This window comes from Triticum urartu, chromosome 1A, assembly GCF_056163025.1.
Source record: "Triticum urartu cultivar PI428250 chromosome 1A, HENAU_Tu73, whole genome shotgun sequence".
NCBI classification, from domain to species: domain Eukaryota; kingdom Viridiplantae; phylum Streptophyta; class Magnoliopsida; order Poales; family Poaceae; genus Triticum; species Triticum urartu.
In genome coordinates, this window is record NC_141873.1 from 508,100,249 (window position 1) to 508,126,389 (window position 26,141).

Below are 26,141 nucleotides of genomic sequence, written 5' to 3' on the forward strand. Positions count from 1 at the left end.
GTGATGCTGATGCAAACCAACCTCCTCCGGCCCTCATTCCATCCCAAACAAGCATCATAAGATTCTATTACCCACTCAATGAAACAATATGAGAGCTTGGTGGACAAGACGTCCAAGGTAGGAGGGAATATCTCGATGTGTGCAGTGGATAATGCATGTTGCAGTTCTAGTTATCCATCAATCATCCTTAGTTCCTACTGCCTCCTATGCCCACACCTTAAATTTCAAACCCCTATTGTGCAGAAACCACTCAATAATAAACGAACTACAAACACATAATATCACTGCAGAGAAGCTATTCATCTTTGGCTCAGTGAAGGCTTGCCCCTTACAAAAGACTTAGGCAAGTGGTAGATGTAGTGACATGAGGTCATTGGTTCTTTGCTAGGTCAATCGCTAGGAATTCCTTAGTTATGAGCTTGGTTCTCAAGTAGGTAAGACCTATAAGACCTTTTAAGCAAATGATGAATTTGGTCTGCTCGTTTCGTCTCGATAGGTCAGAGACAATGACATAACTTTTAAAAATGATGATTTTTATGACCTTGTTTGTCCTCGGCTAGGTGAGCCTATTAGGAGAAATAGCAATTAAAATGTGCATTCTCCTTTCTGATGCAATTTCTTCACCAAGTCACTGTTCCACTTCTTATTTCCCAATTCAACAAGTTATAATTTGTGCTAGAGATCAAGCCTATATACATTTGTGCTAAATATCATGTTTGACAATAACTATCGAGAAATAGATCATCCCAACTACTATATCACATTTTGAAAGAAATATCAGAACACAACTTAGTTTGTACGGCTATGTAGCAGGTGCTCCTACTAGCAACTTTTTCTTTAACTCAGTTCTGAATACTTAAGAAATGGTGGCCACGATGAGCCAACGGCGAAGAGGTATACTTATGAGTGTTATAATCTCAAACTTTATAACAACTGATTTTTGCCATTTGCCAGCACACGGAACTTTCATTACCCATTGGTTAACATTGCCTATCATGTTCTGAAGATGTTATGCAAATGCGGCGTGAATTACAAAATCACATGTTGCAGCAGCACCGCAACCATTCAGAGTTTCAGGTGATTGGCACGATAGAAGAAATGTGGCGTGCAAATAATATATGTAGATCACAAATGTTGTCCAGTTTGCTCTGCCAGCGTCAGTGCATCACTCGTGTGATTTTCATAGTTTGTGGCATGGCGCCATTAGCAACAGCTCGAATTTTACACACAACCCATTCAAATGTGGGATACTGGATCTCCCCAACGACCGTGGACACCTCAACTTGATTGGTCAAGCTAGATCTCCCGTGTTTCCATCAGATTGTTGATAAGCATGTGCATATCATTGTACGATGACCTTCCGCCACGGCGGCGTGAGCCTTCACGGCGAGCTCCTGTGCTCAGCCCCTCGCCGCCTCCCTTGCCCCCTGGGGCTCTAACAACCATAGGACTTGGCCATAGTAGGGGGTGGAGTATTTACACAAAACTACCAACCTTGACGAAAACTACCACTTTAGGAAACCTAGCAAAATACTACCCCTTTAGGAAGCACATGAGTATTTGGTGCCAGTTCTTTGGTGAAGCAATGGTTGTGTGTGTTGGTGTTTGGCTGGTTTATGAGATGGGCTTGAGCCATCTTATTGTAGAGTGATCCAACTGTGAAACCTGGCAAAGCATGAGGGTTCGAAAATTTCGCATATCCTTTATGAGATCATGTTGGGTGGGAAACTAATGAGACGACACATCTATGTGCGAAGCAAGCTTGCAAGAGTAGGAGAAGATGTCTCTGACTTAGTTTCATTCATTGTTCCCGGCAGTGGCGAATCTATGGATTAAATGGAGGGTAGGCTCAACTCTAATTATGTCATTGAGATGGGCTGGGAAGCGGTCGATTTGCTGCGCTGGCCTGATCGTTGGTAATAAAAAAGAAATTTCCCCTGTTGGAGGGCAGGCTCAAGCCTGTTAAAGCATGTCTAGTAGATTCATCCCTGTTCCCGTTATACCGTGTACAAAAACAATTGTATTCCCGTTGTTTAAATCAATAAAATTTGTGATTAAAAATTAGTTATTTAAACCAAAGCGAGAGGAATGCATAGTGGGAAGCTAATGGAGCAAGCAGCAGTACTTTGCAAAACAATTGTCCAGACGCCAAACGGCTTCTCATCAGACGTATGTGTCACTTTTCTGTGGTTGTGTAACACGGGCCTAGTTTCTTGTATAAACTCAAGCATGTGGAGCAGTAAAGGCGACATGCCATGTATTCCTACTATGTGTTCAGAGAAACCAAATGCAATATTTTCAGAGCAGGTTAATTGGTGAAACTTTAAAGCTTATAATAACTCTCGAGTTGTTACACATGTATGGCTCTGCTGACTTTTTATAAATACTTACCCTGACCTTCATGTATTCCAACATCTTGTAGTCAAACTGAAGCATTCCGGTGGATGATGTTGAGAAGTGATTCAGAAGGTAACGGTGAAGAATAAAATGTGATGTTGGAACGGCCTAAGCATGATCTCTTGGGAATAAGACGCATTATGAATCAGAGTTCGAGTAGCAGGGATAACTGAGGTGCTGAATGATCCTGGGTAATGTTTTGGTGTGCCGATAGTTGTCAGAATTCAAGGTGCCATCGAACAACTGTGCTTCCTTCGTCATTAGAGCTATGGTCCAAATAGAAAATTTCCTTTCAAAATTTAGGACAGACCCCTGGATACACCGGCAGAGCTTCAAAGAGCTTTACCCGGACCTCTTCAAGCAGTGCACTTTCCAGACTATGACCATAAAAACCGCCGTGCAGAATGACAAATGGACGCGAAAATGCTTCAGGGATTACTTCATTGTCAAATCTATCGGCCAGTTCACTGGTATGTCCAATCGGTGGAATTGTGACCCCAAGAGAAAAATGGCGCTAGACTGCCAATGGGAAGTTCATGGACCGCTCATTCGGTGCAATTCTTCGGTTGCATCGCGCCTCCCTTCGTTAAAAAGGAAAGAAAAACATTCACTGTGGTTGGTGATGCAAGGTCGTTGCCTACCTTTTGTCCAAAAAGAAAAAAAATCCGTTCCATTATGTTCTGAATGCTGAAGAGGGTCATGATGAGCAAATAGGAGATTTCTGTCATTGTTGGGTTTTAATCTCAAGGTTTTGAACACCTGATTTCTGTCATTTGCTACCACAGAAAACTCCCTTCATCCAGGGGCGGAACTATAGGGTGGCCAGGGTGGGCCGCGGCCCTCCATGGAATTTTGATCCGGCCTTTATACATACGCAGTTAGAGATGGGCCAGAGAAAAAAAAGAAAAGCCCAATCACACTTGACCCAACAAGCAACAACGCACGCAGCCACCACTCCACATCGAGCCTTCCCGTCCACGATGCCTAGCCGCCTCCGTCCCCGCCCGCCTCGCTGCTTCCCCGCGACCCACGTCTGCGCCTCGCCGCTCGCCCGGACACCCACGAGCCTCCCCACCCCACCCCACCCCACCCCTGCGGGCTGTGGCCTTGCCCCTGGCCTCCCGGCGCTCGGAGTACATCTCAGGTCTCCAGCACTCTGGTGGTCGTCAGATTTGAGGTCGCCCATTGCCAAATCTCCAATTGATTTAGAGTTTGTTCTTTGTTGTGCTATCCACTGTCCAGAACACGAATCGACAACCACATAGTACAAATAATTTTGCACATCATTTGTGTTCAACTATGTCATTATGTTTGATAAAAGAAAGTTATTATTGCAAAATTATTGAAGAATGAAGAGGACCATGGACACTGCTTTCGTAGATATGCTATGAAGATATAAGCATACATGATTTCTATGTGGGATTATTAATTAGTTAAGAACATTCATATATCGTAGATGTCAAAAAAAAAAGAACCACCCTGACTTCAAATCCTAGATCCGCCACTGCCTTCATCCATTGGCTAACATCGCCTATCATAATCTGCGGATGTTGTGCAAATGTCGCCTAGATTACAAAATCAAATGTTGCACCGTTGCATCTATTTCAGAGCTTTTCAGGCAATCGGGGTGACAGAATGAAACAAATTCAGGAGACGCCATGAACACACGAGCCCAAGGAAACCAATCTCACTGCTTCCCCTTCCTTCCTCTCACGTTGGACACGAGCTCCCTGAAGAACCTGGCCGACTTTTGTCACCTGCTCGATGGGTTCTGCTAGATCTTCCGTGTTTCCATCAGATCACTGATAAGCCTGTGCAGATCATTGTACGACGACCCGCCTTCCGCCACAGCGGCGTGAGCGTTCACGGCGAGCTCCTGCGCCCGGCCCCTTGCCGCCTCCCCTGTTCCCCCGGGCTCCAAGAACCTCGCCACGGCCCGCGCCACCGCGGCCGCCGGCACCGTCTGCTGCTCCTCGTACCTCGCGCTCCGTGGCCCGTCCCACACCCTCTCGCCAATCTTGAGAACGTCCGTGACCAGCCTCTCCTCGATGAACTGGTCGAACACCAGCGGCCACGTCAGCATCGGCACGCCGGCCGCCGCCGCCTCAAGCAGCGAGCTCGACCCGCAGTGCGTCAGGAACGCCCCAACGGCTGGATGGGCCAGGATCGCGGTCTGTGGAGCCCACCCTCTGACGAGCATCCCCCTCTTCCCGACACGCTCCTCCCATCCCGCCGGCGGCGCCCACCCCTCGGCCCTCAGCGCCCACAAGAACGGCTTGCCGGAGGCTTCCAATCCGAGAGCCAGCTCCCCGAGCTGACCATTCGAGATCGAAGCGTAGGTGCCGAAGCATACGTACACCACCGAGTGTCTTGGCATCGAGCCCAGCCAACTGATGCACGACGCCTCGCCGCCGCCGCTGGCTCCGGCCGGTGGCAACGGCAGCGACACTGGGCCGACGAAGTAGGCGCGCTTCACGTGGCCTTGCGTGTAGGACTCGCAGTACTGCCGTTCCAGGTCCAAGAACGTGTTGACGGCGAGGCCGAAGCACCTGGCTTGCCCCGCCATGATCGGGCCTCCGAATCGGTCGTGTTTCGCTTGGCACCTCAAGAACTCCGGCAGTTCAGTCCTCGGGATCCGTATCTCCGGCCCTGGAAACCCAGGGACGATCACCTCCTGGCAGTCCGGGTCGCTCTCGACGGCGCCTCGGAGGTGGCGCATGGCAAGCCTTGAGAAGAGGCCAACGACACTGAAGGTAACGCACGGCACGCCGACTTCATCGGCGACGGTGGAGTTCCAGAAGAAGTGGACATCTGTGACGAGGGCGTCAGGGGACAGCTTTCTGATGAGAGCCTCCTGCGCGGGCCGCGTCAGCCCCTCGTCGACGGCCGCGGCATCGATGCGCCACGCGTCGGCCCCGGCGGCGGAGAGGTTCTCCACGCCAGGCGTGAGGCCATCCACGTCCGGGAACGGGTAGGTGGCTATCCTGACGGCGTTGCTCGCTGCGGAGTGGCCGTGCCGGTCGAGCGCGGACCGAACGACCGAGACGTTGGCCGGGGTGACCGCCACCGTAGGCTCGACGGCGCCCGGCCTGGCCGCGGCGAGGCGGACAGCGAGCTCGGTGTGGGGGGCGATGTGGCTGGTGGCGAAGAAGGGCACAATCAGGATCCGCAGCTTGTCGCCGTGCTCCGTCGAGGCCATTTCCTCGATATGTTTGTTCTTGTTTGCTGAAATAATGGAGTCGAGTGGGTAGCAGCAGCACTGAACTGAAGGCTGAAGCTCGTGGCGGTTGCGACGTCGATGCCAATATGGCCTGGAGGTACAATTATTGATGTCCTTGTGCATGTGCATTTTAGAGGGTGATTGTTTTCAGGGACTTATTGATTTAGGGATTTAAAAAAGTTTCTATAAATCTCATTTAAATTAAATAGGAGGGACTTATAGGGACTTAAAGTGGACATTTGGGACTTATGAAATAAGACTCTCAAGGAGGAACTTATAGGGACTTATAATTGTAATATGGTTTTTTAGTCCATATTAAGTCTCAGAAACCAAACAGGTAGGGACTTTTTAGGGACTTGAAGACTTATAAGTTGGGATAAAAAAGTCCTAAGACTTATGAACCAAACAGAGCCTTAGAGTCGGTATGCATGAACTCTTGACAGGAAACTTTAAACGAGCCTGATAAGTGACAAGAGCATCTTCAACCGACCCCTTCTGCCTTCTGCATAGTATGTCTTTAATTTTTTTCCAATGAAGGTTGGATTTTATTAACTTAAAATGAAGCATCAAATGGATACAAAACACAATGAACACACATCCGGTCTCTGCATAGTTAGGATGCACACAGTCAATACTAACGCACACACATAAAAACGCGAAGGCGAGTAACAAAGTCATACAAGACCAAAGCTTTGCCTAAGTGAGAAAAAAGAAAATGACCCCAAAGCGAACAACTGCGATCGACAAACTACAAGAACGACTACATCCTCACCAACTATCTCTTGACACCACAAAGACAGCGAGGTTATTCAACAGTAACGTCTTTAGAAAGGAAATGCCGCAGAAGCATCATCCTCACCGGATCCAACCACCAAAGGTCAAATTCTAGGTTTTCACCCCGAAGAACGGATCCGAGCATATCCAAGCAATGCCTTCAACAAGGTAACGATGAAAAACATCCCCATTGCCAGTCATAACCAACCATGGTCCGACCTAGGGTTTTCATCCCGGAGCTCGAGACCTGGTACTCAAGAAGCACCATCAACTCAGAGTCAATCATGTGTTGTCGCCACCACTTTTCCATAATCCCATAGCAGTGTTGGGCTTGGCACCGCTGCACAACCATACCCTCTGCGTCAAGTTGTCATCTGTAGATTGCATCTCACTGTCGAAGCAACTTGGCCGAAGCGAGAACCGCCAAAACCACGAAAGGGCCTTCCGGCTGCATCCCGCAACATCACTTTCACGCTAGACACACCAACAATGGCTTCACGACATCCTTCACGACGAAGATCCAACCGTAGCGGACATCTCCCGGTCCGATCCGGACGCCAGCAGCCAGTAGAACCTGGCCGCCATCAGATCTGGTGGGCTGGTTGCGGCCAGACCATGCGGGGGCACATCCCTTGACTTGGCCCGAGCCACAACACAGAGCCCGCTAGGACCGAAGGCACCGGCCCGATCGATCAGTTGGAGCGCGCCCGTGAGCGATCGAGTCGCTGGATCGAACGCATCCGCCCGATCTGTTGGAGCGCCGGTGTGAGTGATCCAGTCGCTGGATCGAAGGCACCGGCTTGATTTGTTGGAGCGCCACCATGAGTGATCGAGTCTTGGATCTGATGCGAACAACTATGAGCAATCGAGTCCATGGATCCGATGCGAACTGACATTCACTGTGGGGGCGACCGGAGAGGGGATCAAGAGGAGAAAGGGGCGCCCCGCCGCCACCGCAGCCGTCCACGAGGCCGCCGGCGGCGGCGGCGAGGGGAGGAGCACTGGGAGAAGGTTCGATGTGGCGGCGTTTGTGTTTCGCCTGTCGTGCGTGTGGAGTATGTCTTTAAATGAGCCTGATAAGTGACAAGAGCATCTTCAATCGGACCCCTTCGTCCTCTTGCATATCAGCATATGTTCAGACGGACAACCCGGGTACGGCTAAAAAAAGTCACCATTTTTTTGAGAAAAATGTCATTCAATCGGATCCTCCATATCCAGACCAAATGTCTCGCACCCCATATCTAGATCATATGTGGGACGGATTTGAGGCCGACGCTGCGGCCACAACAGACAGGCCAATCTTGACCCCAAAAAATCCCAACCCTGACAAAGTCCTACTTAGTAATTTCCCTCAGTCCATTGCGCTTCCAGTCCGCTCAGCTCTGCCCCGCTCCCTCCTCGGCCATCTCTTGCATCACTAGGGGCGGGTATGAGACCGACCGGTCTAGATTAGTCAATTGGGAGCTTGCCGCCTTCTTGGACGAGGAGGAGATAGCAGTCTAGCTGACATTCCGCTTGTCCCAGGAGGATACAGATCCGCTGTCGGAGCAGCCCTGCCGTGGATCCAATAGTCGGGCGCTTTCACAGCCACTCCGACTGGGATCCATTGGTAGTGTCGTGTTCAGCAAAAACTCATGGCGCGTGCTCCGTCACGCCAGCAGGTGTGTGCCAGTTGGAGAATTGGTGAAACTTTAAAGCCTATAATAACTCTCGAGTGGTTGGACATGTATCAATGCCTCTGCTAATCTTTTATAAATACTTACCCTGACCTTCTTCATGTATACCAGCATTCCGGTGGATGATGTCGAGGAGTGATTGAGAAGGGTAACAGTGATGAATAAAACGTGACGTTGGAATGGCGTAAGCGCGATCTCTTGGGAATAAGATGCATCATGAACTAGAGTTCGAGTAGCAGAGATTCCTGTCGTGTTGAATGAGCATGGGCAATATTTTGGTGTGCCGATCGTTGTCAGAAGGCAAGGTGCCATCGAACAAGTTTGCTCAATTCGACATTAGAGCCATGCTCGTAATAGCAAACTTCCTTTCAAAATTCAGGACGGACCCTTAGATGCACCGACAGAGCTTGAAAGAGCTTTACCCGAACCTCTTCAAACAGTGCACCTCCGGACTGTGGCCATAAAAACCGCCATGGAGAATGACAAATGGGTGCGACACTTCAAGGCTGACCACATTGTCGAATCTATCACCCAATTCTCTGGTATGATCCCCAATCTGTGCAGTTGTGACTGCAAGAGAAGGATGCCCTAACCTAGTGCTGGACTGCCAATGGGAAGCTCACTGGCAGCTTGGGCAATTCTTCAGTTGCATCACGCCCCCTTCGTCAAGTTCGTTTGATTGATGGTGCAAGGTCGTTGCCTGCCTTTCACTGTAAAAAAAATCCCTTCAATTCTTTCTGAATGCTGAAAAGGGCCATGACGAACAAAGATGTCTATTGTTGGTTGTTAATCTCAAGCTTTTGAACACCTGATTTCTATGATTTGCTAGCACACAAAGCTTTCCATTATCCATTGATTAACATCGCCTATCATAATCTGCAGATGATGTGCAAATGCTGCCTAAATTACAAAATCAAACATGTTGTTGTGGCACCACAACCATTCCAGAGTTTCACGCAATGGCACAACAGAACAAGGAAACTCAAAAGACACCATGAATGCACAAGTCCAAGGAGATCAATCTCACTGCTTCCCCTGCCTTCCAGTCACGTTGAACACGAGCTCCCCGAGAGACCTGGTAGACTTGGTGACTAGCGAGTTGGTGGCCATGAGGTCGTACATCATGTTCTCCACCAAGCCGATCGTTTTCCATCATGAGCACCCCGCTCTCCCCGCCGAACCTCCCGCCCTCGACGCACCTACATGTTGTTTAAATCAATAAAGTTTGTGATTAAAAAAAGGAGTTTTCAACTTTTTTTAAAGCATCTACAACCGTATCCCTTAAACTGCCCTCATATGTTCGTGCGGACAGTTTGAACAGTCCGGACAAGAGAGATAAGAAAAACACAATCCAATCGAACCCTCCAAATTTTCGTCATGTCTCGCTTGTCCATAAAACCCTTAAATTGAGCCCATATCTGAGAAGGATACGAGGGTGTACGAACAGCCCGCCACGTCAAAGCGGCCCATTTTGGACCACTTTATCACTTTATTATTTTTCTTTCTCGTTCTCTCTCCATCCCCACCGGTCATATGCATTTGACCGGGTAATTTGAAAGACATGGCTGTGTGTATGGACAAATGAAGATTCAAAATTGACACGTCCAAACAGTGTCCAAACACATCTGTGAATGTATAAGGGTCCAAACTAGTCCAAGTCCGATTATTTTTTTGAAACGTAGACGCTAGAAGCGTTTGGCTTTAAATTAATAAAGCCACTAGGCAGCATCCACACATAGTTTAAAACATACAAACCAAACGGAAGTAAACATCGGGCCTCACATCCCGGCATAGTCTAGTCTAAATAAGAACAGTTTCTAGCCAACATAACATGAGCCAAATATGCCCAAAAGATCAACTAAACATCAACCAAACTCAGCGCAAAAGTCCCAAACTGGCGCAGCAGTTTGTCGAGCCTTCACCATAGTCGCCCTGATCTGTTCCATGATCCCGTTCATACGGTCCGCGTCACGCGTTATCCCCAACGGCGCCCAAGTCTGTAGGAAAATGTGGCATTTGAAGATAATATCAGCTGGGTGAGCAGGGCACTTTTGTTCAATCATAATTTTGTTCCGGACCGACCAAAGCGACCAAAACAGCGTCCCTACGCATCTCCAGACTATCCTAGTGTTAGTGCCCCTTTGAGCAGTTAGCAAGGTAAGCAGGTCATCACTAGAGAGTGGGTTCCAGTTTTACTTGAATGTATCCTTTCGTCACCCATTTGGCGCCATCTCTACGGCGCCAATATTCTTCCTCAGCTCGCAAGATTGCGAGGACTTGGTTTTACCAAGTCTGATTATAGATGCTTTTACTGTTTTACCAAAGAGAAAGGAATGCGTAGTGGGAAACTAAGGAGCAACGAGTAGAAGTCTGCAAAACAATGGCCCTGACGCCCCAACGGCTTCTCGTCCGTTGTCCTACGTGGCACATTTTTCTGCAGTTGTGTGAGACGGGCTATAGTTTACTGTAAAAACTAGAAACTCAAACATGAGAAGCAGTGAAGGCGACGTACCATGTACTCTGTATTCAGAAAAATCAAGTGCAATATCTTCAGAACAGGTTGATTGGTGAAACACACTAAAGCCTATAATAAAACATGCACATGTATCAATGGCTCTACTGATCTTGTTTATAAATACTTACCTGACCTTCTCCGTGTCTACCAACAGCGAGTAGTCAAAACGAAGCATGCCGGTGGGCGATACCGAGAAGTGATTGAGAAGGGCGACAGTGAAAAATAAAATGTGGCGTCGGAGCGGCCCAAGCGTGATTGATCTCTTGGGAATAAGAAGCATCGGGAATTATTTCCTTTCAAAATTAAGCATCACCTCTTAGGAATTTGTACCATCCTGTAACTATTTCCCCTCTAATCCCAATGAAAGCAGCGCCGCCTGCCTTACGCCAGAAAATAATTCCCTTCAATTCCGTTCTGAGCACTGAAAATGGTCATGATGAACAAAGATGTTTAAGGTTGTTCGTAATGGATGCATGACAACTAAACAATTTTGATGAGGTGGTATGAAATTAAATGAAGAAAGAGATGATTGAGTATCATATCCTGATACCGTATTATATTACATGATGTGTTATTTTGTGTTATGCATGTCAATAAATATAGTCCTCTACGATACCAAAATACTATGATACTATGCATTACGAATAGATGTGACATCACATCTAAGCTGATATCCATTCTGTTTGTGGTCTATTTTTTTGTCCTAGTTTTTATTTCTTGTTGCTGCATTATATATTTGTGGGAGCTTAGATGTGATGTCCTTAAAAATCATCTATATGTGAATTAAACAAACTGTTACGAATATAGTATCATACACTAGTATTATCAACAATGGGTGTTAATTCCAAGTTGTTGCACACCTGATTTCTGTCATTTGCTAGCGCGCAAAACTTCTATTATCCATAGGTTAACATTGCCTATCATATTCCGAAGATGCATTGCAAATGCAAACTTGTTGCTGCACCACTACAACCATTTCAGAGTTTTCAGGCAATCAACAAAGTGTTGAAAGTTCAGGAGACGCCGTGAACACACAAGGCCAATGAAACCAATGTCACGGCTTCCCCTTCCTTCCCGTGACGTTGGACACGAGCTCCCTGAGGAACCTGGCGGACTTGGTCACCGGCGAGTTGGCGGCCATGAGGTTGTACATCATGTTCTCCACCTCGCCGACCGTCGGCCGCCGCTTCATCCGCGACACCACCTTCAGCTCCGGCTCCTTCTCCTCGTCCTCCATCATGAGCACCCAGCTCTGGCCGCCGAACCTGCCGCCCTCCACGCACCGGAGCAGCACGCCCTTCTTCTTGCTCAGCAGCCCCTTCACCTCCAGCCCCATGAAGGAGTAGACCACGTTGAAGGAGCCCACGAAGCCCTTGGCGACGCCGCCGAACCCCTCCTCCTCCACCTCGTAGCTCCACCCCGGGTTGAACAGCACCGCCGGCCTGGGGTCCAGCGCGTTGACGGCCGCCCGCAGCTTCTCCACCTGCGGCCGCCCCGGCGAGAGGAACACGGCGGCGTCGCAGGCGCCCAGCGCGTCCGGCGCCACCGCGTCCAGCTGCGCGTGCGCCAGCGCCGACGTGTCCCCCCAGTTCTTGAACTCGCGCACGGCCACCGCCTGGTCCTCCGCGGAGGGCCACACGAGGAGCAGCCTCGCCGGCGAGCCCTTCCGGGACACGCCGAGGCCCGAGAAGACGTCGAAGGCGAGGCGCGCGAGGGAGCCCGGCGAGTCGTCGACCACGGGGATCTCGGCGCGGAACCGGGCCTGCCGCTGCTGCTTCTTGAGCTTCCGCGCCGGGAGCGAGTTGTTGAGCGGCTTGCGCAGCGCCGTGGCCAGGCACGACCTGGCCTGCGCGACCGCCTCCTCCCTCGACGATGGTGGCGTCGGGGAGCCGTCCGTCGGCGGGGCCGACGGCGCCGACGACGACTGGACGCGCCGGTGCGGCGGACTGCGGAGGAGGAGGGCAACGTGGAGAGCAGGCAGGCGCGGTGGCGGGAAGAGAAACGAGCGGTTCGGGAGTGGCGGGACTGGAGCTTTGAGTGCGATCTTGGAGGAGGGAGCAGGGTTCAAGAGGCTGAGCGCCATTGGCGCGAACAAGAGAAGAAGACGATAAGGTGTGGTGCTCTGCTCTCCATGGTGCGGGAAGCGAGCTGGTGGAGCAGAGCTGGGCTTGGACACTGGCTGCTTGGCCCCACTGCCCAGAAGCTGCGTGCAATTAAGGACAGTATAACCGCACCTAAAACGAGCTCTCTCAGCAATTAGAGTTTTCAACCGTCCATTTTAGCGATGCAGATGTTCCTGGCCGTCAGATTTGTCCTACAGTTCGACCTTCAACGCACGTTTCTGGTTGCTGGGCCACGTTTGTCCCTAGCCCGTCCAACGCACACTTTTTCTCCCGCATGGGCTACTCCTGGGCCGACTGTCCTTGGGCTGCTGCTCTGGGGGCAGAATCGAAAGCCTGTGGATCAATGCTACGGGTCACCGTCGGATCTCGCACGAACGATCTCGATTTTACTCTGCGGCCACCTCCTAGCCCCACTCAATCCCACCCCGACATCTCCCGACGTTGGCCTAGGGCAAGACCTGGTGCGCCGCCGAGAGAGAGAGGAGGAGGAGGAGGAAGGGAGGGACATCCCCCCGTGTATGCGTGGTGGGCGAGGGCGATGTCTCTGGTCACACCGGTGCGTGACTCCTCGACGTGTATCGGTGTATGGCGTCCTGCCGGCGGGCGCGGAGCAGGGGGCGGTAGCGGCCGAGCGCACTTAACCTCGCGCTGAATTTGTTCAACCTTGTATCTCAACGTCCTTTACGATCTTCAGGTTAGGCCGATCCCCAGTTACCTGTTTCATTTTATTCTCGGGCTCCTCCCTTTAAATTATTCACAGACTGCTTCTGTTTACATCTAACGTATTGACTGGGGCTCCTCCTCTTGTTTCACAGTATTGCTTTGTCCGCGTCCACAAGCACATTGTCGGGCAAGACGACGGGCGCGCTTCTGCACTCCCTTGACCTTGCCCGTGGCCCGCGAGTCTGGAAAGTCGCTAGGTGCAGCCGCCATGCCCTCCCGCTGGCAATTCCTTCAATCGCTGCAGTCTGCACCTGATCATGATAAGTAACCCAACCTTTTGAATTGTGATCGGAAGCAATTGATTTCTTTTGCTGAAAATATATATGAGGTGAGTCCAGATTGAATTCGTCTGCAATCAGTTGATTTGTCAACATGGAGTAGTCACATCTTACCAGTGCATTCTCCAATTCCCCATTGTTGTCTCACTCTGTAATCCCCTGCCCCCTAATCTAATCGTCTTTGCTTCAGTCAGTGTACCCTGGATTTGAACGAAATCAAATACCCACCATGTGCTTCTAATTGACACGCTTGACACCTAACTTGCTGACTTGAACATCTGAATTGTGACGACGACTAATGAATTAAGTATCTAGATCATTTGTATCATTTCTTAGAGAATTAACCTAGCCAGCATAAACACCAAATATTTAGATTCGGTAGTGTGCTTATGTTAAGTTCAACATGGTTTAAATTCACTAAAGTGCAGGTAGCTCTCACCATCAACATCACATGGGACAAGTATAAATGCAATCTGAAGTCAATAATGTTATTGTTCGGTTAGTTTGTTGTCTGATCATGATAATTTTCTTAGAACGTTGTTGTACCTTCAGATTAAAATAACTTTCTTATATCAACAATTTGGTTCAGCCTGCAACTTAATGTTGTATGCATGGGGTAGAAGAAGCAAACAAGCGGTCTACTCCATCTAGCACCTCAAAGAGCAACCGCAGTGCAGACCGCCCCTTGCAGGCTTCAGATCACCCACAAGAACGTTGAGAATTTGGGCGGACATACTATAGCTCTTACTACTTGAGTACTTGTTGGTCCGCTACAGAGGTATGTGCTGGAATCGGGGAATAATTACGTGTCACGGCTATAGTGACATATATCTCTTGCCTTTATTGTTCGTGCTTCTGTTGGTTCTGGTTGGTTTGAAAAGATGCACATGAATGAGGTTTTGTAATGCAGTGGCTCCCGCTCCAAGTTGGGCACAAAACCCCAGGAGCATGTTGAGGGCATAAGGCAAGCAAAATAACAAGAAATCCGCCAAACATTGTGTGTTCAACTTTGTTTTTGGTTCTGGGAATTGCCTCTTCGTTGGCCTCCAGGTATTTTAGTCTCAACAATGATATTTAGCTTATTGTGCAATAAGCACATGTTTGGATGGAACAATCTGACATAATTTGACTGCAAAAATGCAACACAACAATAAGGATGAAAATCCATGTTATGTTATTTTGATAGAGTAAGTGGCTCCTTTGCTAAAAATAAAGATACATGGAGATCTGCAAGTATTTGATAACTTTGGCTTTCTATTATTTTAGCATTTTGTGTTTGGTACAAATTTTCCTGCGTACTTAAAAGACTCAAGGTTGTGTTTTTGGGATGAGTTTGACAGTAGTCTGTGCATGGTAGTCTAAATTATATACATTTTCAGTATGAGTTTATAACTTAGCTGTCATGAGAAATACGACGCATTTTGCAGTGGGGGCGCTGAAGTATTCCGAGGCAATCTTTGACAGGAGTTGATGTATTGTTTTTCTTTTACTTGATTTAGTGAATTTTAAAATTCTATGCCAATTTTATAACTCACTATGTATTGTTTATAAGATTACCCACACCAATGTTGTGACGCTAATCTGCCTACATGCAGGTGATGACTTCCTTAGATAGGAACCGGTCTCCTTGTACTTTAATAGAGAAGTGTTGTAAATTGCATTCTATTATATGTTGCCACAACTTTTCCAGAGTTGTTTGTATATGTCAATGCTTGACATGATGAGGTTTTGCTTAGTAAGCATGCTTTTGTGTAACTCTTTCCTCAAAAATATGTGATTGCGTGGTCGAATTAAATTCCCCACATAAATATTTCTGAGTGTGCTGCATAGAACATTTTGATTGGTATATTTGGACCATGTGGATAATGCAAAGCTTACTTCTATGTATGTCATATATATTTGCACGAAGGACCTATCATAGTATTGGACTTTAGTACCACTGCAATAACAGATGCTTATAGCTCCAATAACAGATGCTTATAGCTCCAGTTTGATATCATACGAAATAGTGAAATACTCTATCAACCTTTTTAAGGAATGCTTTCAGTGCTTAGAGAGTTGTTCGAGGGTGATAGTGTGTAGAGTTGCCTGTGTTGTCGCTAAAACTCCTAGAATATTAGAACACACCTATTGTCTCGGGCATTGGTGATTTATCTCATATAGGAGACATCTGCTATATGTTTCATTGCATATATTTATAGAAATTTCTTCTATTCTATACTAGAAAAATAGAAGGGCGTGGAACCTTAGAGCACATCTGAGAGACTAATAGAGTACTAAAATTTCTCTTTGGCAACATGTGATTTCCGGGAAAACAAACACCACCTTCTTTCGTGACAATCAATCACATCGCCTTAATGATCAATAATAAAAAAATGTACTTTGACATAAATGTGCCCTAATACCAGGTACCGAGATACTTCCGTGGTTGTATATCCACTAAGATATTCCTACGGAGTAATTTATATACTATTATATCATAATTTGCATACCAATTCTCTATAGTATAATGCCTCTACAATTCCATCAATCAGTAATATTATACTGTCAAATTAGACGGGCGCAGCAACGCGCGTCTTTCATGATCTAGTATCTGGGATGCTAAAGGAGTTGCTGGAGTTTATCAGAGAGTGAGCACTGAACACAGAGCATCAACAGACCATAAGTGAGCGACACCATAAGATGGGCAGCAAAACAGAGGGGTGACCAGCCTTCATATCAGACCTACAAAACTATTAGACCGGGGCTGTTTGGTTTGTGACTAACTTAGCCAAAGATTGCCACAACTAAGGTTAGATAAGTTTGACCAACTTAGGTGAGTGTTTGGTTTAAGCCACATCTTAGGCAAGCCACACTTGGGTCCCACATGGCATACACACAAAAAGTGTGGTAAGATTCCCTTAGGCTCCAATTTGTAGCTCTCATTTTGATGAACTAACCTTAGGCAAGTTTGGCAAAAATGTGTGGCAAAGTGTGGCAATGCTAGTCCTAAAACCAAACAGCCCCTAGTACTGGGATGCAACCAGCCTTCACATCAGACCCTAGTACTCCGCTCCGAATTATAAAACGTTTTGGATATTTCAAAGGGGACTATATAGGGGCTGAAATGAGTGAACAAACACACAAAAACACGGCCATATATATCCGGTTCAGAAAAAAATAAGAATATCTTTATAATTCAAAACAGAGGGAGGAACTAAAGCAACGCACATCTGATAGTTTGCAAATGATAGAGCACATACAAGCTTGTTCCAGGAATATCAAGAACAAAAGGGAGGAACTACATCAACAAATGAGTATAACCGGGTTATATTATCTCGACAAACAAACAGAGGAGGTCCACAAGACCCCAACAAACTGATTCAATACACCATCATCATTTTGAGTGACAATGCACCAGCACTTTCAGATCACAAATACATATGGGATCCCTATACATATTTTGATATTGATTCTACAACTTCAGGCTACAGCTATTCTGCAACACTTGTTAATGAGAATAGCAAGTCCTGCTGAGCTGTTTCTGGAACAGGAACATGAATTTGTAATATTTGGACCATGCTGTTGGGTTTTCACTTTTCAGTTCAAATGAAAAAAAAATGTAGATTTGGCAAAAGAACATGTCAGGCTATGATTCTTGTTTAGGCAAAGTGGAAAGTTGTCTGATACATACAAATGCACTATCCCTTTTAAAACCGCTACATGTATACATGTTACAGATTGGCAGTGTGTCTTCAGAAACAGTCAAAAGTTACACAATTTTGTATTTGCTCCCACCTATCTTCCTAGCAGTTCCTACATCAATTTAAAAGCTTGCTCTCCCTTCTCGAATTCTGGCTCAAGCTCGAGTACAGGAGGTGTTCATCATCACCACTCATCAGCTTTGTTGTTATACTAGTAGCCTCTTACTACACTACTAGTACTAAACATGAAAACTAGCGCCATCCAATATAAGAGCATCATAAATTGTGAGCTAGTTCAGGTTACAAGTTATTAAGATAAAAAATTGCAAGCGAGTTCAGGGCGGAAATTTGAAATGGCTAACCACATAAAGAAATTCCTTTCCATCAAATAATAGTGAAGCAAATCATTTTGGAGAATTGTGACCAGCCAGTTGCTCCATGATCCACCTTGGCCAACTTAAAAGAACTCAAAAGTCTCACATTATGAAATCAGAAAGCAAAGAGAAATGGACCACCAGTAAGCCATAACTGAGCTCAGAAATAACAGTATTTTAGCACTAGCTAGACCATTCTTCCAACTGACATGGGCCAAATAATTTGGGATCTTTATGGATGCACTATTAATCAACAGTCTGAACCCAAAGGTAAGGATACCACTCCTATCATTTCCCAGTGAGCAAGGTTCCATCACAATTTCAAGGTACTATATCCCTATGAAGATTTAGTTTGCACCTTGCAAATATTTCAACAAATGGCTGATCCACAAATTTCAGTGCATACCAAAGCCAAAAGTACAGCAATACATCAAGATAAGCTAATTTGAAAGCCAAAACCTAATTTCTTCCAATTGGCATGAACCAACTAGTTTGGGATCTTCATGTATGTGCTATCAACTAAAATTCTAAGCCCAAAGGTAAGGTACAGACACAAAAAAAGGCAGGAAATGGCTGCATATGTGCTCAATGAGGAAATTATTGCTCGGACAGTCGTGGCAAGGTACTTGTCCTTACCATTGGTCAAGGAGCAATTCAAGCCCAGGTTCCCTGTTTGATATCTTTTGGACTCATGTCTAACAATGCAACAGGACATACACTCCTACATCTCCCAGTGAGCAAATTGACTTCCACCACAATTTCAAGGTACTACCTCCCTAATCCCTATGAAGATTTAGTTTGCATCTTGAAAATATTTCAACAAATGGCTGGCCCACAAATTTCAGTGCATACAAAAGCCAAAAGTACAGCAATCTAATTTGGTAGTGTTATAAAGAGCTGCCGAAATTGGCTAATTTGTTCATCACAAACGACAGCAAGCCCAGAATTTCAGCCAGCACATGTTATCATCCACCAGGACTCATCAATATCTCAAGCTTTATTTCGGGAAATGCACAAGCACCAGTATACAGCCAAAGATCACACCTTTGTACCCAAGAAACCTCGCAACACCCAAGATAGATAGCGCGACGGCAGCATAGGGGGTGCTTATCTCCTCGTGCTCAGAACACGATGCGGAACTGCGGGGCGCCCTCGCCGGTGGCGGGCACCAGCTCCCAGCGGCACGGCTCGAGCTCGTCGGAGACGGGGCAGTAGCCGGCGAGCGTGACGGCGGTGCCCGACTCCGCCGCCGACCCGAACTCGAAGACCGTCGCGTCCGGCTGCCGCTGCCGCAGCACCTCCACCGCCCCATGGGTGCCGGGGACGGTCACCTGGGCCTGCGCGCCTCCCGCTCCCTTCGCGGCCTGCTGGCTCGGGGCCTGCTCCGGCGAGCCGCGGCGGGAGCCCCTCCACCACGAGAAGAGCCCCATCGGCAGACGTGGGGAACCGGTGGGGATTGGATTAGGGGATTCTAGGGTTTTGGTGGGGAACAATCTAGACGTGGGTTCGGTGCAAGAGCATCTCTAGCAATCCCATAAAACACCACCTGTAAAAACACTATACGGGCTCCCTTAAAACGAATTTACGATACAGCAAGGCGTTAGTCGGAACAAATTTTGTAAACCCACACAGTAAACATTTTTTTTCTCCTCATGCTTCTTCTTCCCTGGAACACAGGCATGGACGAACTCGAATTTTGATTTCCGTCTGATTTGGCCCGCTGCCTACTCTGGTGACGCACCGGGGCGACGCGTGCTCTGGCGATGCTCCGGCCGGCTGTCGGCGAATTCCTCCGCTTGTTCGCTGCTCGTGCACGGCGTCGAGAGGTCCCCTGCTCCGGCGTTGACCGACTTTACAGGATCCTCCAAAAACGGCCGAAATCCTCTAAACATAACAGACTGGGGTTCGAATATAGGGAAGCCTGCAATTTTTTTACAGGATATGTTGTTTTACAGGATCTATTCGGGATGATTTTTTCAGCTTGTATCATAAATACCAAGGTTTGACCGTTTTTACGGAATCTACTAGAGATGCTCTAACGCGCAACGAGTTGACGTATCAAACGTGCAATTTGCTTTCTTTTATCTATCACAACGTTTGTCAACAAAAGCTTAACCGTCCTCATCCAACTTCAAGAGTTAGGTTGAATCTGGTGAAGCTTTAATTACGAATATGCAATGATGTGTATCATTTCATTCATAAATAGGGGAGATAGTTTATAGGGGTGCTACTTTTGGTGACGTACACAAGCATGGCGACATCAAAAGCATGGATTAAGTAGAGAGGGGGTAAGATTGCTCAGCCTCAGAGAGTAAGTTCAGGTTACATGGATTAATCTAGGCCTTTGGCGTCGGCTCTAGCCCATAGAGGCGCCTCCTTTTTTATGTCATTGGAGAGCTGAGTGGAGGAGGGGTCCATTAGAAAGTTTGCCGTTACGGTGCTTCCAGATAGTCCACACTGTTAGAATGATCAGAGAGTTAATACCCCTACGCAGGCTAGCCAGTGCCATGGACATTGTTGTGGACCACAAGTCAAAGAATCATGTCACGCGGTCTGAAGGGGGGGTGGGCAGGCGGCACCAGGCCATTGTGTCATGCCAAACGATGCGAGAGAAGACGCAGCCCACAAGCAACTGGTGTAGGATCTCGCTCTCCTGGTTGCAGAGTTTGCAAACCCGATCATGGGGGAGATTATGATGCGCGCGTGATCGGCTGTCCAACAATGGTTAAGGGAGGCTAGCCAAAGGAAAATCTTCGCACTCCTCGGCGGCCAACTTTTCCAAATTAGCTACAAGTAGGGGGGAGTGGTCGCTCCATGGAACAGTGCTCGTAGTAAGAGAGTGTGGTGAAGGTTTAGCTGGTCTTTAACCATGTTTCAAATCTGTAGCATGTACCTATACCAAAATGGCATGTGGGTCGTCAACTCCATCTCATGGCGGCAACAATGACATGAACCTATGGCCCCCGGGTGCATTCTCTATTATTATTATTATTATTATTTGTGTTGCTTTATTGCTTACTTTACTATTTTGTCGTTTGCCATATCACTATCTATCACTATTTTTTATTAACCTTGCAACTAGGGATTGACAACCCCCTTGCCAAGTTGGGTGCAAGTATTTATTTAGTTTGTGCGCATGTGTTGCTTATGTTGCTAGCTTGTAGACTCCTACTGATTTGATAAACCTTTATTCTTAACCGAGTGAAATACTTTCTGCTACTGTGCTACATCACTCTTGCTCTTCGGGGGAATCCAACAACTAGTACGAGAGTAGTAGGAGCCCGGGTGTAGCGGTTGAGGAGATGGGGTCATCGATTTCCAACAAGGGTGTGGCGGGGCGCCCGGGGTGGTGGAGCGGCCGCGGAGGCAAGAGATAAAACGGATGCAGAGAAAAATGGGACGATGGACGCGCGGGGTCTGGGAGCGGTTTTGGGTGGGCTGAGGGTATCGGAGTTCTACGTGACTGATGTTCGGACTCATGCAAAGCCCCCTCCCCCAAGTTTATTTCGACTTTGCGGCAAAAAGTATGTCCAGACCGGTCGGCGGGCGGATACAGGTCCGCGTTGGATGGCTAAACGCGTCCGGACCATGCCATCCCGACGTTTGTGGGCAGTTTGAGGGTCCGCTTTCAAGATGCCCTGACATCTCCAATGCTGACCTGCAAACCGGACACCGCATCCGTTCATGATAGGAAGGCTAGTCCGCAGACATGGAAGCGGGAGGCAACCATCCAAAGCTAGTCGCAACATTTTTTTTAAGTCTGCATACATCCGCAGGCTCAATATAGCCACATATCTAGTTCTAGTTTAGTTAAAAATGTTCAAATGCAGCAGTGGTTCCAATTTAAATATCACTCTCCAACATTGTTGTCCCCTTTACCCGCTCACAAATACTCAATCAGATCTTCCTTTAGTTGCTCATGAGTTGCTTACGCTGCAACATTGTTGTCCCCTTTACTCATCAAATGTGGTCAGATTCTGGTCTTAAAGTTTCATAGGATCGCCCATGTTCTCAAATTCAAGACCTTTTGCAACATCCTCACCCTCATCCCCGATGATCATGTTGTGTCTAATCACACAACATGTCATCACCTCCCACAATGTCTTCGGATCCCATTGTTTAGTAGCTTCATGAACAACTACAAATCGTGCATGCCAAAGAAAGCGTGCCAAAGCCAAAGATCATGTGATGCAACCGCTTCAAGAATGATAGTGGGCTTCTTAACATGACCCTTATATTGCCCTTGTAGAGCTTTTGGGTAGTTCTTCCATCTCCAATGAATGCTGCAAGAGATCCGAGAAACCTGGTCATCCTCTTGCTTCAGACATTGCCAAGATCCTCTAGGTGTCTGCCATAGTTAGTTCTCGTAGGTATTGATGTCCAAACATCAAGACCAAGACAGTAGCAAATCTTACCATGGCATTTCCGGATGTGCTCTTAGATATCCATATGTACTAGATGATACCCGCACGTTGTTGCGGGGTTATTTTGCAATATTTCAATGTGATTCGTTGCATGATACATGCATATTTGAAGTAATAATATAAAAAGCTCAAACTAGAAATACATATAATTTATTATATTCGATTACTATATAGTTGTAATTTTTTTATTAATTATAAATAGCATAATAGAATGAAATTTCTTATGTATGTTTGGATGTTGAGATGAGTCTTTTTTTCATGCATGTTTAATAATGAAGTGGCATGCTTGCATGTAGAGAAATATGATAATGGGGGTGGGCATTTTCTCATGCTTGTTGTGGGATGATGTGGCATGCTTGCATGTTGAGAGAAATAGTTAGTGGGGGCTAGCTATTTAGATATAGAAGATTTGTCCCACGAATCAGCGGCCATGCCATATGCAAGCATCCGCAGCGTGGTCGTGCACTTCTGGTAACAAGAGAACCCAATCCTTCCCACGACATCCTTCTTCAAGATGAAGTAGTCATCAAAGGAATGAACGCCATGGTAGAGACGAACGAAGACATTTTTTCGAACCTCAAAGCAGCGGCAAAAATTGTCAACGAATATCAAGGCCGCACATCCAGTTCCGATTGATCACTCGATGACCCTTGATCGATCCCTTCAAATTGAGAACATGCTTTTCCGCACGGGTCATGAAGTGAATTACCATAGCCTATAGATTTTTGAATTATCTGAACACACTTTTTAATACATGAACAATTTTTGTAAAAAATGTGAACAAAGTTTGAAATTGCAAAACTGCTCTTGAAAAAGACAACCAAAATTTAGAATTCCAAAATTTTGGCAAAAAATTGTCTCATTTTTTAAAAACAAGTGCAAATTTTTAAACATGAAATTTTAAAAATTCCATATTTTAAAATATTTTTTATTTTTCTGAAAACAAGAAAAAAATAAACATGGAAATTTTAAATTCCAATATTTTTGGAAATTAGGGAGAAAAAATTGAAAATTCAAGCATATTTTTAAATTCCCATTTTAAGAAAAATCTGAAAATTTTCTTAAAAGGCAAACAATTTTTGAAGTCCTGAAAATTTATAAATACATTGTTGTTTTTTTCTTAAATTGTGAACGTTGTTCTGTCATGCTAGAACAAATTTTAAATATTTGAACATTTTTCTTAAAATGGAACAATTCCCATACATTTTATAAAAACAAAATTTTAAATTTGAAAGAAGGGAACAATTTTTGAAGATTTGATTTTTTAAAATTTAATTTATATATTAGTAAAAAATAAAAGTAAAATAAACCGAATTTAAAAAGAAACTGAAAAATGGAAAGAAAAAGAAAAGGACCAAGATATCCCGCGAACGTTCGCTGTGAGGGGTTGGTATTTACAAACGTTTTAGATAATTTTTTTGGGGGAATCACACTCACTTTATTGCTCTATAGAAAGTTGTGAAGGAATTACATGTGGGTTTATAAATGAAATATATGAGTATATGACGCCGTTGTGGCAAAAAAGAAATCTATACATACCGGGCATCCTCGGCCCATTAGCCCGCCAAGTCCGCCGCGCCCGACGGAAATAAAGATCCAGGCGATGAAAAAGGCGGGAATCACACAGTAGATCAAAGCAGAGCCAGCCAACTCCGGGCGGAATCGCCTCCCACGCTTTGCTTTCCGCAAAGGCCAATCAGCTCCACCACCACCACCGCCCCCGGCCGCTCCCCATGCCCCACCGCCAACTCCACCACCACCGTACGTGCCCCGTACTATATAACGCGAGCACCCTCGTCCACACCCCCTCAGCCCGCTCCCCTGCCTGCCTTCGATCCCCACCACCAGCCAGCGCCGATGCCGCGGCGAGCGATCGAGGTCCGGGCCGACGGCGCCGCGCCCAAGTGGTGCATGTCGCTGCTGGAGAACACCTTCACGGCGTTCCTCAAGTCCCCCGGCGCCGACGCCGACGCCAAGGCCGTGTTCGCGGAGGGCTCCCTGTTCAGCCCCTACCTGTTCGGCAAGTTCTTCGACCCGGCTGATGCGTTTCCGATGTGGGAGTTTGAGTCCGACGTGCTGCTCGCCGCGCTCCGCCGCGGCGCCCGGACCACCGTCGACTGGGCCGAGAACGACTGCGAGTACTGCCTCAGAGCCGACATACCAGGTACGTGCCCCGTACGCACACAGCTCGCTCCATCGATTGTTTCACAGTACAAGATCGGCTGTGTTCGTCTGTTGTCGAAGATGACTTAACTTGAGTAGTAACAAAAGTACAGTAGTACATACGATCAGATTTTTGTTCAAGCTTCAAACTGAAACCTCTGCCCCAAGTGACAAAAGTACCAAAGTTTTAGCATAGATTCGCCGTTCCAGTAAATGCATGTATGATCTGACCTCTGTACCAAGTGCACGGGTTCCACTCCCGGTCGATTTAGCTGCGTTGATTGTCTAGGAATATATCGACCAGCAGATGTCTAGATGAACGAGCTTAGTAAGTTACCGTGCTCCTCTACTGTCCGTCGATCAACAACACCTCAGAAGATGCCACACGGCTTGTGTAGGAATTCAACACCTTTGCATTTCGCCACATATATCAAGATGTTCTTACAAGATTGCAACTTGCTAGCTATCTACTAGAGGGGTGTGCTCGTGTGTGCTTTCCCCGTTGCTATCCCTTTGCTTTTGCCGCAGCACTATAGTCATGGTCACGTGCAGCCTTCTGTCGCCGTCGCTTTTTCTTGGCAAATTATTCGTTGCGTCTGCGTGTGGCGCACCACTTTGATCCAGACCAGTCTAGTGCCGCTTGCTTGCGGAAAAGCGAGCGGTAGATTGTGCCACACGATTGCCAAAACCAACAAAGCCAAGCACACTTGCACCGTTATCATATCGTATTGTACACATGGTACTTGTGCAGTATCTAGCACTAAATTTTGCTATCTTTGACATGATCATCAGGTGGAAGAAAGTGCGACGTGGAGGTAAGCGGCGACGGCGCAAAGGTGGTGGACGTGAGCGGGCTATGGCGGGCGCCGCCGGCGGACGGCCGGGACTGGCGCGCCGGCCGGTGGTGGGAGCACGGCTTCGTGCGGCGCGTGGAGCTGCCGGAGGACGCCGAAGGGGGCAGGGTGGAGGCCTACTTCGACGACGGCGCGGGGTCGCTGGAGATCAAGGTCCCTAAGAGGAGCAGCGACACGCACCAACAAGCCTGAGAGAACCGGAACCTCTCGACGCCCGCAACTGGATTGGATCAGACTAACCGGATGCATTTGCCGGTGAAAGGCAATTATTCTCCTTCTGATGTGATGATGAGCAGTTGATGGCGACTGAAAAGGCCGCGTAATCTCGGTAGAAATTCGGAAAGATATGGCTGAGACGAAAAGGAGCGAGGATTACCTATCTATCCATTGCATGATGTTGCAAATCCAATGTAGTAGTAGTAAAATATGTTCTTCAGTTCCACTGTGAATAAATGACTAATTAATCAGCAGTGCCGCTGTTAGTTTGGGTCGTCCATCGAATGGGCTAGGGCATCGATATGATTCTAGATTAGAGGAATATATAGGCAATGCGCGACTTTTGAAAGGTTGATTCTCTCGTTTCTTTCGGCAGGATGCATCTCCATCAGTCGTCAGTCATCACCCCTAGCCCCTTTATCCCCAGTGGGCACATGAGCATCAGAGCTGTGACGAAAGCTGGGGTTGGCTCTTTGAGATCCTCAGGTGATTATTCCGCAGAGAGGCACGTTGCCCAGATGATATTCCGTGGTTTCAGTCGATGATTTTGCTTTACATTTCCTGTAAAAAGAGGCCCTGTTTTTTTTCTTGAGGATGCTCATGAGACCGGTGCATCATTATTTTGACAAGAAAAGTTATAACTCAGGCCCCTCAACTATCGCAAAGTCCAAATTTGATCCCTCAACTATAATCGTAGGGGGATTAGTTGCATGGAAAAATG

At 47.1% G+C, this 26,141-nt stretch overlaps 4 protein-coding genes across 4 annotated transcripts; 1 reads left to right on the forward strand and 3 right to left on the reverse strand.

Moving 5' to 3' along the window:
* Positions 1-3,793: 3,793 nt before the first annotated feature.
* Positions 3,794-5,672, reverse strand: LOC125536961 (UDP-glycosyltransferase 73E1-like). Its single transcript, XM_048700255.2, has one exon. It carries the CDS (start codon positions 5,594-5,596, stop codon positions 4,172-4,174), a length of 1,425 nt encoding a protein of 474 aa, XP_048556212.2. The 5' UTR covers positions 5,597-5,672; the 3' UTR covers positions 3,794-4,171.
* Positions 5,673-11,485: 5,813 nt separating this feature from the next.
* On the reverse strand, positions 11,486-12,752 carry LOC125523524 (plant/protein (DUF1995)). The gene has a single exon (XM_048688554.2). It carries the CDS (start codon positions 12,663-12,665, stop codon positions 11,637-11,639), a length of 1,029 nt encoding a protein of 342 aa, XP_048544511.2. The 5' UTR covers positions 12,666-12,752; the 3' UTR covers positions 11,486-11,636.
* Positions 12,753-18,627: 5,875 nt separating this feature from the next.
* On the reverse strand, positions 18,628-19,287 carry LOC125523535 (allyl alcohol dehydrogenase-like protein). Its single transcript, XM_048688562.2, has one exon. It carries the CDS (start codon positions 19,191-19,193, stop codon positions 18,885-18,887), a length of 309 nt encoding a protein of 102 aa, XP_048544519.2. The 5' UTR covers positions 19,194-19,287; the 3' UTR covers positions 18,628-18,884.
* Positions 19,288-23,936: 4,649 nt separating this feature from the next.
* On the forward strand, positions 23,937-25,674 carry LOC125523542 (HSP20-like chaperones superfamily protein). Its single transcript, XM_048688573.2, has 2 exons — positions 23,937-24,351; positions 25,143-25,674. The coding sequence occupies exons 1-2, from the start codon at positions 24,045-24,047 to the stop codon at positions 25,394-25,396; spliced, it is 561 nt and encodes a 186-aa protein (XP_048544530.2). The 5' UTR covers positions 23,937-24,044; the 3' UTR covers positions 25,397-25,674.
* Positions 25,675-26,141: the final 467 nt, after the last annotated feature.